Here is a 14,460-nt window from a genome sequence, read left to right on the forward strand (position 1 = left end):
CTCCTGAAATAGAACGTACAAAAGACCAAAAGGAGAAACTGGAAAATACTGAGAAATTTCAAGTTTTCTATATTCCCACTACATCTGTGTAGGCACACTTGGGTGTTTTCCTGATCTTTTTTCTCACTTTGAATGAAGCATGGCAGCTATGGGAGATGAACACCATAGTGTCGTCTGGGGGCCAGGGGAGAGCAGTGCCCCCAACTAAGATCGTCCGTCCAGGGCTGGGTCTGCTGTGGCTCAGAATGACCTCCAAGACGGCTCGGCCTTCCCCAAAACCAGGCTCTCGGTAGCAGTCTGCAGCTGTCCAGGCCTCTGACCTGCTTCCTGGGTCCTCAGACCAGAACACCCAGTCCCTCTCCACCAGCCCACTGCCCAGGGAGGCCCAGGCATCCTCTGAAATAGCGCAAAGCCCTGGGCCCCTTTTGCTCAAAGAACAAAGCAGGAACCAGTCGCCTCCACAAGAGTAGGAGGCAGCCGCTGGAGGAGGCAGGAATTTATATTCTCATTTGAGATAAATTGGATGAAGGCATTCACGGCCCAGAAAAGTAAAGCAACCTGCTTGAGGTCACACAGCAAATCAGTGTTGGGGCTGGGGCATGAGCAGTGGACTGGGGACAGTCCCATAGCTACCCGGCCATGACGAGTGAGTGGTGGTGTCAAGTGCCAGGTGCAGAGGCTCCCATTTTACAGGTGAGGTCACAGCTGTGAATCCTGACCCATACGTCGCCCCAGGTGGGAGGAACGAGTGGGAGGGAGGTCTCCAGTGACCTGGCAGCTGCGTCGCAGGGAGACCTCATACCACTGGCCTTTACCTGGAGTCGATGGGGGATGCTTGTGTATTCGGCCACCGCGGGCCCAGGACTACAGTTCCCAGAGGCCCCTGCTCTAGCCTGGCAGCGCCTAGCCAAAGTGGGCCTGTAATCTGACTACCAACCCTCTCAAAAGGTCACTACAGAGCTCCTTGAAGGACAGCAACAGGGGCAACTCTGGGAGGCTCGACTTCGGTGGGGGTTGGGGGAGCAGGAACCCTGCCCCAGGCGACCTCCTCCATACCACCCCCCGGAACCCAGTGTCCTGGTCCCCCTTCTCTCAGGTGCCCAGTGTCATTTGCTGGCTACTCCTGTTCAGCTGACCCTCAGCTCCTGGCCCTTAAGCCTGCATGGGGGTGTCGTGGTCTCCATGCCACTGCATAGGACCTCCCCCACCTGGGGTGCAGGCCTCCTCCCTTCCCTGGGGAGGGCCACCACGGAAGCTTGGCCAGAGGTCTTCCGGATTGGAACTGGCGGGCTTTGGGCAAATGTCTAAAACAGCAGCCAGGCTGCTCCGAGGATGGCTTAGCCTCCTGCCACCTGTCCCCCCCGACAGCCCTCCTTGGCTTCTCCGGGAGCCCCGAACGAGGCCGCAACCTGGCCTCACTCTTCCTCCACGACCCAAGGAAAGGACCCAGATCAAGGCAACCTCTTGGCCAAAGGCATGGCCCCCGAGCTCCAGGGAAGCCTCAGGCCTCTCAGGGGGTGACTGAGGCAGCCGCATCCTGTCTCTGACCCCATAAGAGGCCGAGGCGAGCACAGTGGACCCCAGTGTGCGAGGCCTGCCGGAAATGGGTCAGCACAGGGCTGTGAATGAGCCAGGCTGGGCCCCCTCTCCTGGCCCCGTTCCCTTCTCCCCCCCTTGCCCCCAAAATAGCTCCCTGAGCAGCCAGGCCAAGACCCTCCCATCGCAGGGGGAGGCGGGGCGGGCCTCCCGGAGCCAGGCTTATAAAACCCCAGGCGGCGGGGGGATCTCCACCCCCTGGCTGGAGGCACTGCAGAGGCCGCTCGTCCACCCACCATCAGTCCGGCCCGCCCTCCCGCAGCCATGTCCCGGCCCCTGTCCGACCAGGACAAGAGGAAGCAAATCAGCGTACGCGGCCTGGCCGGCGTGGAGAACGTCACCGAGCTCAAGAAGAACTTCAACCGGCACCTGCATTTCACACTCGTGAAGGACCGCAACGTGGCCACCCCCCGAGACTACTACTTCGCGCTGGCCCACACGGTGCGCGACCACCTCGTGGGCCGCTGGATCCGCACGCAGCAGCACTACTACGAGAAGGACCCCAAGGTGCTGCTTGGGGCGACTGGGGTGGGGAATGAATGGGCTGTGGGGGGAGCCCGGAGATCTTGGCGAAGCAGCGGCCCTCTGTGGGGTCAGGGGTTTCTGCGGTGAAATAAAGGGGCCTTCCAGGTTGCTGATGTTGGAGGCGCAGGAGCGCCAAGGGGAGCTGGGGCTGGGACAACCCGGGCCAAGAAACCTGGGTGGGGGGTGGCGGGGACAAGTTTGGGGGGCTCAGATCCAGGCGGGCTGGTTGCAAAGGCAAGTGCCCGTTCAGAGAGCAGAGGGGCTTCTGGTGGTCGGGAAGATCCTTGCGGCCTGGGTTGGACCTGGAGTGGAAGGCGAGGTCGTTGAATTTGAGAGTGGTGTCCCTGTGCCACCGGTGGGGCTGGTGCGCCGCCGGGACAGCTGGGGTAGTGCGATCAAGTGTCTGCTGGGGTCATGGTAAATGTCAGCAACCTGACACTCCTGGGCAGGGGAGGGGGAGGGGCAGGCGAGTGGGCCGGGGAGGGGACCTAGGAAACCAAGAGACCAGGCACCCTCAGCATCCTCTGTCCTCTTCTTGGGACTGAGGCTTGAGGATCAAGGGGAACGGTGTGGGGGGAACCTCAAGGACAGGAGGTGGCCAACTCTAGCCATGAGTGAGTCACAGTGACCTTGAGCAAATGACTGGTTTCTCTGCATCTTGGCCTTCCCCTCTGGGGGAGGATTTGGAGGGGCTTCTCTGCATCCTGACTCCCCTGTGGGTCGAGGGGAGGCTTGTGCGCGACGGTGGGGGTCCTCACCTCTTCTACGCACCTCAGTCGCCGAGGTAGCTAGGGCAGCCCCATTTTCCGGGGCAGGAGACTGAAGCTCAGAGAAGAAAAGCGAAGTGTCCGAAGTCAGAGGAAATGCTAGACCGGAACCTTCCTGATGGGTTTGGAAGCCTGTGATGAAAATAAGTGGAGACAGGGCCAGCACGTGCCGGGCCTGGGGAGGGGACCTCAGGCGTGAGAGGCCTGGGCAAATGCTGCTGGGCAGCCCTGATCCTTCCCGCACCTGTCTCTCCGCGCAGAGGATCTACTACCTGTCTCTGGAGTTCTACATGGGACGGACACTACAAAACACCATGGTGAACCTGGCCTTGGAGAACGCCTGTGATGAGGCCACCTACCAGGTGTGGAGGGGGCTGGGAGTGGGGCAGGAAGTGGGGCAAACTGAGGAATTGGGGGATTCACCTGCTGGCCCTTGGCCTTGACCACTGCCATACCCTCCCCCCTCCAGCTGGGCCTGGACATGGAGGAGCTGGAGGAGATTGAGGAGGACGCGGGGCTGGGCAACGGGGGCCTGGGTCGGCTGGCCGGTAAGTAAGTGGGCAGGGTGGCAGGGGTTGGGGGGGACGACAGAAGAGCTCCTTTCTGCCAGGTCCCTGACACCCACCTCCCTACAAACCCCTAGCCTGCTTTCTGGACTCCATGGCAACACTGGGCCTGGCTGCCTACGGCTACGGGATCCGCTATGAGTTTGGGATTTTTAACCAGAAGATCTGCGGGGGCTGGCAGGTGAGCAGCCTTGCGCCCTGGCCTTGTGGGGACCCAGGCATGATGGAGAGGACCCCCTCACTGGATCATCTGCCTCCAGATAGATCCAGAACCAACCTCAGCTTTGACAGAAAGCATCCTTGTCCCTTCTCCCCGGCACCCCTCCGCCAGCACTAAAACCTGCTGGTCACTCTTGGAAAGGGTGGTCCGTGCCTGTGGAAGCTGTCAGACTCCCATACACATGCTGCGTCCCATCGGTTACCCCACCAGTCCAGGGGCCCACTCCAGGGCCCTTAATTTACACTCTAGAGAAGGCACACCAGGGCCCGGCTCCTGCCCTAACCACTGTCCCCTGTGATGTGAGTCTGGGTCTGAGCCTGGGTCTGACGCTGCCTCCCTTTCTCCCCAACCTGCCTTGGGCTCAGATGGAGGAGGCTGATGACTGGCTTCGCTATGGAAACCCCTGGGAGAAGGCCCGACCTGAATTCACGCTGCCGGTGCACTTCTATGGCCGAGTGGAGCACACGAGCCAGGGGGCCAAGTGGGTGGACACACAGGTGAGGGAGTGGGGGGAGCCCCCAGCGAGAGGGAAGTGGGGAGGAGGAGGCTCTGGAGGAAAACAAGGAGATACAGGGCAGGAGCCTGGAGGCTACTGGACCCAGTGCTATTTAGCATGAAGGACACTGAGGCTCAGAGAGGTTAAGTGACTTACTCGAGGTCACACAGCAGCTGGAGCCAGGAGAGGCATGAGACAGCATCACAGAGGGGCCAGGCCAAGCACAGAGCCCAGGAAGAGGACAGAGACCACTCTGCTCCGCCAGGGCCCTTCCCCTGACCAAGCTCCTTTCCACCCCACAAGACTCATCCAAGAGTAATCATGGTGTCTTGACTCCTCAGCACCTTGAACCTGGTAGCTTGATGGGGAGCAAAGCAACAGCCCAGAGAAGGGGACAGGGAGAAAATGAAAACCCTGAGAGAGGAACTGACTTGTTCAAGGTCACACAGGTTAGAGGGAGCCGAGAGCCAAACCAGGTGTCTGAATCCCAGGCCTGTCAGTTCTCTCGCGATGGCTGCAGGTCAAGGGCCTCCTGATGGCTGCGCAGAAACCTCTGGGCTTCAGACTTGGGCACCAGTTCCACTGTTATGGTTTAGCGGGGGCTCGGGCAGCCTGCCTAGCTCTGTGCTCTTGGGTCAGTCCCTTCCCTCTCTGAGCTGCAGCTTCTGCTCTGGTCCACTGAGGGGCTCAGTGACTTAGTGTTGGGGAGAAGGGGTGCCACCTCTGGGGGACGTGATGTGCCTGTGGTAGCAGGAGCCATTGGCAGCAATTACTGATGTCGGCTCATCACGGGAGGTGGGGCCGGCCTTAGTCACTGCTGCTTAGCCCTGTGGTCAACCAGGCATAAGCCCTTGGGATGGACTTTACATCTGTGTCCCCTTCAGCCAGGCCCCAGGCTCCTTCAGCCTTCTCATGAGCCCAGGGGGTCCTCTAGGTTGCGCTCAGGCCAGATGGGCCAGCTCATCCCCAATCCCTTCGGGGTGGCCCCCAACAGAGCCCACCTCTGGGCTCCGGGCTCGTCACTGCCCCCTGTAATCCTCACAAGCAGCCAGGCAAGATGGGATGGGGGGTATGGGGAGATCCTAGGGGGCGTCCTCTATGGACGACATCCAGAGAGGTCCAGAGGTTTGTTCACGGTCACCCCGAGCTGGCACGAGAACCGGGGCTTGGGAGTTGGCAGAGCACAGGAACAAAGGCTGGAACTCCAGCTCTCAGAGTCCCACGAGTCGCGTGGCCGAGACCCAACTCCTGACACCAAGCCCGACGCCCCTGCAGGTGGTGCTGGCCATGCCCTACGACACCCCGGTGCCTGGCTATCGCAACAACATCGTCAACACCATGCGCCTGTGGTCGGCCAAGGCCCCCAATGACTTCAACCTCAAGGACTGTGAGTCCAGCCCCAGCTGCCAGCAGCCCCGCCCACCCCGGCCCGTGCTCAGCCCCGGCCTGACGCTGTCCCCACTTTCACCCCTCAGTCAACGTTGGTGGCTACATCCAAGCCGTGCTGGACCGAAACATCGCTGAGAACATCTCGCGTGTCCTGTACCCCAATGACAACGTATGTCACCTCCTGGGCTGCGACAGGAAGCCTGAGGGCCTGGGAGAGGGCGAAGACTGGGAGGGACCGTCTCTGGGTGCCCTAGTCACACCCAGGACATATTTTTTGTTGTTTAAGTTTGTTTATTTTATTTTAAGTTTGTTTATTTTTTAAGTTTGTTTACACCCAATGTGGGCCTTGAACTCGCGACCCAGAGATGAAGAGTCATGTGCTTTTCTGACTGAGCCAGCCATGTGCCCTGTACCCCGGAACCTACTGTTGGCTCCTGTGTGTCCTGTTCCCCTCCCCCAACCCCGCCGAGTTCTTTAAGAGGACACCTAAGTCCTGGGGACAGCGAGTTAGGCAGGGCACTTTGGAGGGGCTGCTGTTGACCTTGACCAGTGATGGTGCTGATAATACTCTCCGTCCTTGTGTGGCCCCTCCTCCTGACACCATCCCCCGCACTACTTCTTGGGTGGGTGAAAGACCCTTGGGCCCTGGAGGTGGGGTTGTTCACGGCTCCTGGGTCCCGGGGGTGGGCAGGAGCCTCCTGGCCACACCCACCGCAGCATTAGCGGCACCCCTCCCCCCACCTAACCACCACCTCGACTTGCTTAGCCTTGCCTTGAACTCTCCCCAGTTCTTTGAGGGGAAGGAGCTGCGTCTGAAGCAGGAGTACTTTGTCGTGGCCGCCACCCTCCAGGACATCATCCGCCGCTTCAAGTCCTCCAAGTTCGGGTGCCGCGACCCTGTGCGCACGAGCTTCGATGCCTTTCCAGACAAGGTGCCAGGGGCCGGGGAGGGCCCCTCGCTACACCTCCCATGAAGCGTGCGCAGCCACCTCTCCCCTCCAGCCTCAGCCTGCCCCCCTCATTTTGTAGGTGAGGGAGTAGAGGCTGAGGGCACCCTGCCCAGGATCCTGAATCGATGGGCACATAACCTGGGGACTGTCCCCCTCCTCCTGCCCGCAGCTGCCCCTCCAAGGGCTTCTACCCCCAGCTCAGCCCTGGGGCCATGGGGGCCCTTGGAGGGGGGTTGCTGAGGGGACAAAGCACACAGAACTCGGATCACAGCCGAGGTTTGGATCCCAGACTGACCCCCAGGCCCCCTCTCCGCAGGTGGCCATCCAGCTGAATGACACCCACCCCTCCTTGGCCATCCCTGAGCTGATGAGGATCCTGGTGGACCTGGAGCGGCTGGACTGGGACAAGGTGGGCTTTCGGACCCCCCCTCCCCCACATCTGACCCTCTCTCTGTCTCAGGGTTCCCTTCCTGGTCTGGGAGGCGGAAAAATGCAGTCCCCAGGAACAGACAGCGGTGTGATGCCTGGAGGGAGAGTGTCCTAGAACCCAGGCTTCCGGCTGCATGTTGTATGGGGAGAGCCGTGGTGGTTAGGCCTTGGGGTTCCTGACTCCCCAGTCCTGTCCATCAGGCCTGGGACGTGACGGTCAGGACCTGCGCCTACACCAACCACACTGTGCTGCCGGAGGCCCTGGAGCGCTGGCCCGTGCATCTCATTGAGACGCTGCTGCCCCGCCACCTCCAGATCATCTATGAGATCAACCAGCGCTTCCTGAATGTGAGCGGAGGAGGCTTGGAGTCCGGTCGGGGCGGATCGAAGGGGAGGCATTGGGAATGGGGGCTGTGCAGGGCTGCTAGCGCGGAGGGCTATGGGCGGAGCTCTGGGGGTACCGGGCTGGGAACCTGGGTTCCATGTCTGTGCCTGAGCTCTGTGCTCTCCCGAACAGCGGGTGGCAGCTGCGTTCCCAGGGGATGTGGACCGGCTGCGGCGCATGTCGCTAGTGGAGGAGGGTGCAGTGAAGCGCATCAACATGGCCCACCTATGCATCGCCGGTTCACACGCGGTCAACGGCGTGGCTCGCATCCACTCGGAGATCCTCAAGAAGACCATGTGAGACACCTCCCTTCCTCCCCCGGGCCCCGCCCCTGCTGGCCCCGCCCCTCCGCGAGATTCCCGCCTCTACTGGCCCCGCCCCCTGCTGGCCCCGCCCCCGGTCCACCTCCTTGACTTACAGGCCTGGCTCCCTTGCTACCTGACCGCAGCCGGCCATTTGCACAGGTAGCACGGCTTTTAGAAGCGTCATGACCCCGATGTCCAGAACAGTTCTGTCCCCAGATGACCCCTCTCACATACAACAACCCCCTCATCTCCAGGCCCCTCTCAGCAAGAAACCACGTTAGGGCCTCAGGGAGGAGGCCTTCGTCCCACAGGGACCAGTACTGACTCTCCAACCCCTTCCTGCAGCTTCAAGGACTTCTACGAGCTGGAGCCTCATAAGTTCCAGAATAAGACCAACGGCATCACCCCTCGTCGCTGGCTAGTTCTGTGTAACCCTGGGCTGGCTGAGGTCATTGCTGAGGTGAGAGGTCACTGTATGGCCAGGAGAGGTCAACACGGGTCACTGCTGGGATCAGCTGTGTATGGATGGGTCACTGTAGGGGTTCCCCCACCCCCGGAAGGGCTGAAATCCATCCCACACTGTGTTCCCCAAACCTCCCATGTGCATGGAGGAGGGGGACCATTTTCTTTTTCTTTTTTTAAAGATTATTTATTTATTTATTTATTTGACAGAGAGAGAGAAATCACAAGTAGGCAGAAGTAGGCAGAGAGGCAGGCAGAGAGAGAGGGGAAAGCAGGCTCCCTGTTGAGCAGAGAGCCCGATGTGGGGTTCGATCCCAGTCCCATGAGATCATGACCTGAGCTGAAGGCAGAGGTTTAACCCACTGAGTCACCCAGGCAGGGGTGGGGTGAGGGGGCCATTTTCTTGTTTGTGTGAGGTTGCTCTGTGGGCTAGTGGAGGCCTGACTGTGGTCAGCAAGGTGGGAGTTCCCAGTCTAATGGAGAAGGTCGTTAGCAGGTCCCATCTGAAGTGAGACTGGCAGGTGGCAGAGATTGTGAGCAGGGCCTCAAGGTCATTGCCCATCTAAGGACAAGGCCAGGAGGAAGACCTCCTGCGGTCAAGTGGGGTCAGCCATCAGAGGTCAAGGTCCGGAGGGAAGAGGGCTGTGCACACACCAAGACCCTGCCGAGAGGCTGCAGAAAGAGGGGCTATCTCCAGGGGACAGGGTTCCACCGACCTGGAAAGGGACCCCTCTGTGAAGGTGGATGCAGCAGGGACAGAGGCCTGACTGCCCTCTCCCACAGCGCATTGGGGAGGACTATATCTCAGACCTGGACCAGCTGCGCAAACTGCTCTCCTTCGTGGATGACGAAGCCTTTATCCGGGATGTGGCCAAAGTGAAGCAGGTAAGCAGGGTGACACCCTGGGATGCTCGCGCCAGGGTGGGAGGGAGCGTGCCAGAGGTGCTGCGTGCCTGGTTCCGGGAATGGCCAGTGGAGCCCATCTCTCCTGCAACCTCAGACCCCTGGTAGAAGTTGCCTGGAGCCCATGGCGAGAAGGCATCATCTAATCATCCTGGAAGAGTGCTGACATCGATTAGTGATGTCTGCTGTGGGGCAGCCATGGAGAGGGGTGGCTAGTGAGCCTCTCATCATCTACCTTTCCGGGGAGGAAACGACACTGTGGGGTTTCCTGAGGCTGAGGCCTGTTGGTGAGCTCTTCCCCCTCCCTATCTTCAGGAAAACAAGTTAAAGTTTGCTGCGTACCTAGAGAAGGAGTACAAAGTCCATATCAACCCCAACTCACTCTTCGACATCCAGGTGAAGCGAATCCATGAATATAAACGCCAGCTTCTCAACTGTCTCCACATCATCACCCTGTACAACCGTGAGTGGCAGTGTGTCCCTCTGTCTCCTGGGGCTCCCCTCTGTGTGTATCCCATCCTTCCTGATCCATGTCTTTCTTTCGGCCTTGGGACACCTCTTGGGACATGGGATTATCCCCATTTCATAGATGGGCAAACTGAGGCTCAGAGAGGTGAAAATGGCGGCTCTGAGGTCACATAGCAAATGGTTGACTAAATCAGGTCTACTGTGTCCTAGCCAGGGCTCAGACTGGATGGGTGCTGTCAGGAGGTGTCACCCAGAGGGAAGACCTGGCCCACTGACCTCTGTTTTCTCCACAGGCATCAAGCAGGATCCCAATAGGTTTGTCGTGCCCCGAACTGTGATGATTGGAGGGAAGGTGAGAAGCCAGGACACAGAATGTGGCTCTGGTCCTTTGACACCCAGGCTGAGGTTGGCCTGGCTGGGTTGCAGGCTAGGGGGTAGGGAGCCGGGCTGTGGGGCTGAGCCCTGACTGTGCCCCCACAGGCTGCCCCTGGATACCACATGGCCAAGATGATCATCAAGCTCATCACGGCCATTGGGGATGTGGTTAACCACGACCCAGTGGTAGGAGACCGCCTCCGCGTGATCTTCCTGGAGAACTACCGAGTCTCGCTGGCAGAGAAAGGTGGGGTGCCACCAGAAGGAGGCTCTGATGAGTACAGTGCCAGGAAGAGACACTGGTCACCTGTTCCTAGCCTACTGGCACTTGGAAGAAAAATCTGGAGAGGACAAGGCTCAAATCACAAGGATGGCCCCCTCTCATGGTGGAATTTCAGGCAGATTCGCCCTTCAAGTCACACACACATAGTGGGGTGGGTGCAGGGAGAGAATTCCGGCTAGATCTGAGATGTTCAAGGATCTCCAAGCGGTGACAGGGGGCGGGTGGTAAGAGGGAGACTCGGACAGTGACTTCTGGAGGGTTGGGGTGGGGGCGGTGCTCAGAATCTGGGTGACTCCACAGTCCCCAGCTGAGGTGGGACTATTCCTGCAGCTGAGCTTGTCCCCTGCTGTTGCCCCGCAGTGATCCCAGCTGCGGACCTGTCCGAGCAGATCTCCACGGCAGGCACTGAGGCCTCAGGCACCGGCAACATGAAGTTCATGCTCAATGGGGCCCTGACTATCGGCACCATGGACGGGGCCAATGTGGAGATGGCGGAAGAGGCGGGAGAAGAGAACTTCTTCATCTTCGGCATGAGGGTGGAGGACGTGGAAAAGCTGGACCAGAGAGGGTATGGTGGGGGGGAAGGGCTCCAAAGATCACGGTCTGTGGTCAGGGGGCACCGAGGTGTGGCTAGCAGAGGGTAGGGCTTGGGAGCCAGAGGGCATGCCTGGAAAGGCTGGCCCAGTCTACGCAAGGTCTTGGTTTTGGCCCTCAGGATTCTGGAGAACTTTTGAGGTAACTCACAACACGTGAGGTTAATCGCATAGGAAAAGAAAGGAGCCACACAGAACTGAAGGCAAAGGCAAAGACAATTATATCAATCCTAGGATATGATATTATTTCCGGAATTTCTGGAAGTAAATTTCAATTCTGAGCTCCCTGGCAGTTGTGGCAAAAAGGGAAATATGAGCAGAGTACACACAGCGGTGCTTGTGGTCAGAAATGCCATTCTTCGAAGCAGATATTTTTTTCTTAAAATTTATTTCAAAAATGGGGGCGCCTGAGTGGCTCAGTGGTTTAAGCCGCTGCCTTCGGCTCAGGTCATGATCTCAGGGTCCTGGGATCGAGTCCCGCGTCCGGCTCTCTGCTCTGAAGGGAGCCTGCTTCCCTCTCACTCTCTCTGCCTGCCTCTCTGCCTACTTGTGATCTCTCTCTGTCAAATAAAAAAAAAAAAAAAAAAAAAAAAAATCTAAAAAAAAAAAAAAATTTATTTCAAAAATGTATTTTCCTGTATCATAAAAGCAAGACATGCTCCTGCATTGGAAACATACAAAACCACAAAGAATAAAATAACTGTCATTCATCATCTCATCACCCATTTTTAACGCCACAGCTCTTTTTCTACATAATTACGTGTGTGGGGTTATCTGTAAAAGTTAGGACCCATGCCTGTACAATTTTGATGTCATCCCATAATTTTGACTCCGGATGCCATCAAATAGTTTGTGAACTATTTTGAATGTCTGCATAGGGCTCCATTGTAATGGAGGTACCCTCACTTACTGAGCTTGTTCTGTAGTGTTGGACATTAAGGTTGATTTCTGCTGTTCATCCTTGTAAATATCGCTGCGTTGATCATCCTTTTACACCCATGTCCACATCTTTGTTTCCTTAAGATAATGATCGGAGGGGATATTCCTGAGTCAAAAAAAGTATGAGTTCTTCTTTTTTTTTTTTAAAAGCACGAGTTCTTAAGGCTCATGGTGCATGTTGCCAAAGGGCTTTCCAGAAAGTTTCTACCAGTATACACTCCCACCAACTGCTTCTGAGAGCTGGCATTAACTATGGAAAGGAACTTCCCCTGTTGGGCTTGACTAGGAAGTTCAGCCTCTGTCCTTTGGACAGGAGGGAGACAGGACATGTTTTGAGCAAGACTCAACAGGCTCAGAAGCAGAGTCCTGACGGACAGTTTTGGCTGTGAGGTGGAGACGGGGCGGCAGGGGTGTGGGGGGCGGGCAAAGGGCAGGTGGGGGCACGTGGGGGCCGACACCGGAACCCCTGAGAAGAGAGGGGCGCTGTCAGTGCTGGGATGGGGCTTAGGGATGTCCTCTGGCTCCCCGCCCCCTTGTATTTATGGCTTCTGACTAACTGCACCCACTCCCCTGCCTGGGTGGCTGGACGGACGTGCGGAGGGAAGGAAAGAGATGAGACTGGCCTTGGGGAGGGTTTTGAGCCCAGGTGGCTGAGGAGTCTCGTGTTGCCTCAGAAAGTGGCCCACAGGAGTCAAGCGGGCGCTGGGCCGGCGATGATGAGCTCGGCTGGACAGTGAGTTTAAGGAGGTTCCCGAGGACATGCCTGGGGCCTGAGGGCAGATGGACTTGGGAGAGGGAGGGAGACCAGCCATTCAGGAAGGAAACACATGGGTTAGTAGAGGTAGCGTGTGTGGGAGGAAGAGTACTTGGTTTGGGGCCTTGGCTCTGCTGCTCTGCAGGATGAAAAGCTGAGCAGAGAAGGGGGGAGTCCTCCAGGGAAGGACCTCCAGAGGCCTGTGGCAGCCCCAGGGAGAGCAGCAGCCGCGGGGCCTGGAGGAGGAGCCAGGAACTCCTTTCCAGGGTGCAGACCGCTCTCCCCCCCACCCCAGATACAACGCCCAGGAGTACTATGACCGCATTCCTGAGCTTCGGCAGGTCATCGAGCAGCTGAGCAGTGGCTTCTTCTCCCCCAAACAGCCGGACCTGTTCAAGGACATCGTAAACATGCTCATGCACCATGACCGGTGAGCGGACCGGCCAGGGAACGTGCAGCGGGGGCTGCTGGGCCGATCCCGGCTTGTGTGCTGTGTGGAGAGGCTGCGCGGGGGTCCTGGGCAATGGGGGCTAGGCTCCTTTGGAAGTAGCTCCATTCTCCTGGCCCCCAGAAGATCACTGGGACAGGATGGGCTTGGCCTTGACTTCCTGGAACTTCCTGCCTCTCAATTCCTTTCCAGGTTTAAAGTCTTTGCGGATTATGAAGACTACATTAAATGCCAGGAGAAAGTCAGTGCCTTGTACAAGGTGAGTTGTCCTGGGCCAGGGGTCGGCCAGGCTTTGGTGGCCCCGGCTGGGCGATGGTGGACGTTGGGGAGCCCACTGGCAGGATAAACCAGAGCTCTCTTTTGGCCTGTAGAACCCAAGAGAGTGGACGAGGATGGTGATCCGGAACATAGCCACATCCGGCAAGTTCTCCAGCGACAGAACCATCGCCCAGTACGCCCGGGAGATCTGGGGCATCGAGCCTTCGCGCAAGCGCCTGCCAGCCCCGGACGAGGGCATCTGAGCCTCCAGACCAGACCCCAGACTGGCCCCCGAGTTTGTTTGCAATCCCTTGGGCCAAGCCCAGGTCTTCCTGGAACCCCCCACTTCGCCCCCCGCTCCGCCCCCGGCATCAAGATCCTAGTGTCCGGAGTGACTAAGGACACTGCTCCCATCCTGGCCTCTGGCTCCCTGTCCCCTCCTATTTATGGGTCTGACCGACTGCAACCACTCCCCAATAAATTGATTCTCCTTGGGAGCCTCCTTACTCCCCTGTCTGTTGGGAAATATTTTTAGCTCTGGGCAGGCTGCGCAGTCACCGCGCCTTACCGACCCCTCCACCCGCAGGTGCGTCCCTTGCGAAGGAGGAGGGCAGCCCATGCGGGCGGGGCCCGAAACTCTCCAGCCTCCTTTCGGGAGTCACCTTCCACGCCTCTCTTCCCAGAGCTGTGTCCATACTAGGTCAGCGGCCTGCCAGGCTGGCCGAGGGCGGGGCGTCTCCTGGGTGGGGCCCCCCGGGGCCGGGAGCTGGGACTCGGGCAGAGGCCTCCGGGACTACAGAGGATCCACGCTGTCCAGGGCGGGACTTAGGAGGGGGAGGAGCCTGTGGGTGGTTGGCGCCTTCTTCACTCCGCCCTTAGCCCCGCCCCACTGCGGTGTTTAAGGGTCTCTAAGCAGGTGGCTACGCTTCGTCTAAGGTCGGGGGAGTTAGGGCGGGGGACACTCACAGACTGTCTAGGCTAGGCCAGTGTTGCTCTCCCCCCGCCGCACTTTGGAGAAACTGAGGACCGAGGCCTGTTTCTGGGCCTCGTATTACCAAGATTGAGGTGTGGGGGAGGTCTTGTCTCCCTAGCCCTGAAGACAGGAAAGGGCAAGCCTCGAAAGGCAGGTTTGGGGCCCACGGTTTCGCAGTGAGTGTGTTTGAACCCAAACCGCCGGAAATGGTTACTGGCTCCCCTAGGCCTGGCTTGTGGGGACCCCAACTGCCTGTGGCTGCCCCTCCCAAGTTCCTCCCTGCCGGGGGGAGGGGCGACCCGCACATAGGTCTCCAGTCTCCAAGCTGGGCAGAACCCACCCGCGGCTTGCAGCTGCCCCTTCCCATCTGGCCCCG

General features: G+C 58.8%; 1 protein-coding gene across 1 annotated transcript; it reads left to right on the plus strand.

Annotated features, from left to right (window-relative positions):
* Positions 1 to 1,801: 1,801 nt before the first annotated feature.
* On the plus strand, positions 1,802 to 13,617 carry PYGM (glycogen phosphorylase, muscle associated). Its single transcript, XM_046014175.1, has 20 exons — positions 1,802 to 2,103; positions 3,149 to 3,250; positions 3,358 to 3,436; positions 3,532 to 3,635; positions 4,040 to 4,171; positions 5,446 to 5,557; positions 5,646 to 5,728; positions 6,348 to 6,491; positions 6,826 to 6,918; positions 7,140 to 7,286; positions 7,456 to 7,619; positions 7,974 to 8,088; positions 8,874 to 8,975; positions 9,309 to 9,456; positions 9,755 to 9,813; positions 9,942 to 10,083; positions 10,480 to 10,687; positions 12,701 to 12,835; positions 13,046 to 13,112; positions 13,225 to 13,617. The coding sequence occupies exons 1-20, from the start codon at positions 1,861 to 1,863 to the stop codon at positions 13,372 to 13,374; spliced, it is 2,529 nt and encodes an 842-aa protein (XP_045870131.1). The 5' UTR covers positions 1,802 to 1,860; the 3' UTR covers positions 13,375 to 13,617.
* The last annotated feature ends 843 nt before the right edge of the window (positions 13,618 to 14,460 follow it).

The sequence above is a fragment of the Meles meles genome, chromosome 8 (genome assembly GCF_922984935.1).
Source record: "Meles meles chromosome 8, mMelMel3.1 paternal haplotype, whole genome shotgun sequence".
In the NCBI taxonomy this organism is placed as follows: Eukaryota; Metazoa; Chordata; class Mammalia; order Carnivora; family Mustelidae; genus Meles; species Meles meles.

Bases quoted from the DNA above. Each gene is read 5' to 3' on its own strand.
- PYGM (XM_046014175.1), top strand. From the start codon at position 1,861: ATGTCCCGGCCCCTGTCCGACCAGGACAAGAGGAAGCAAATCAGCGTA. The intron at 8,089-8,873 runs GTGAGAGGTCAC...CCTCTCCCACAG, and splicing joins TGGCTGAGGTCATTGCTGAG to CGCATTGGGGAGGACTATAT. The intron at 9,457-9,754 runs GTGAGTGGCAGT...TTTTCTCCACAG, and splicing joins CATCATCACCCTGTACAACC to GCATCAAGCAGGATCCCAAT.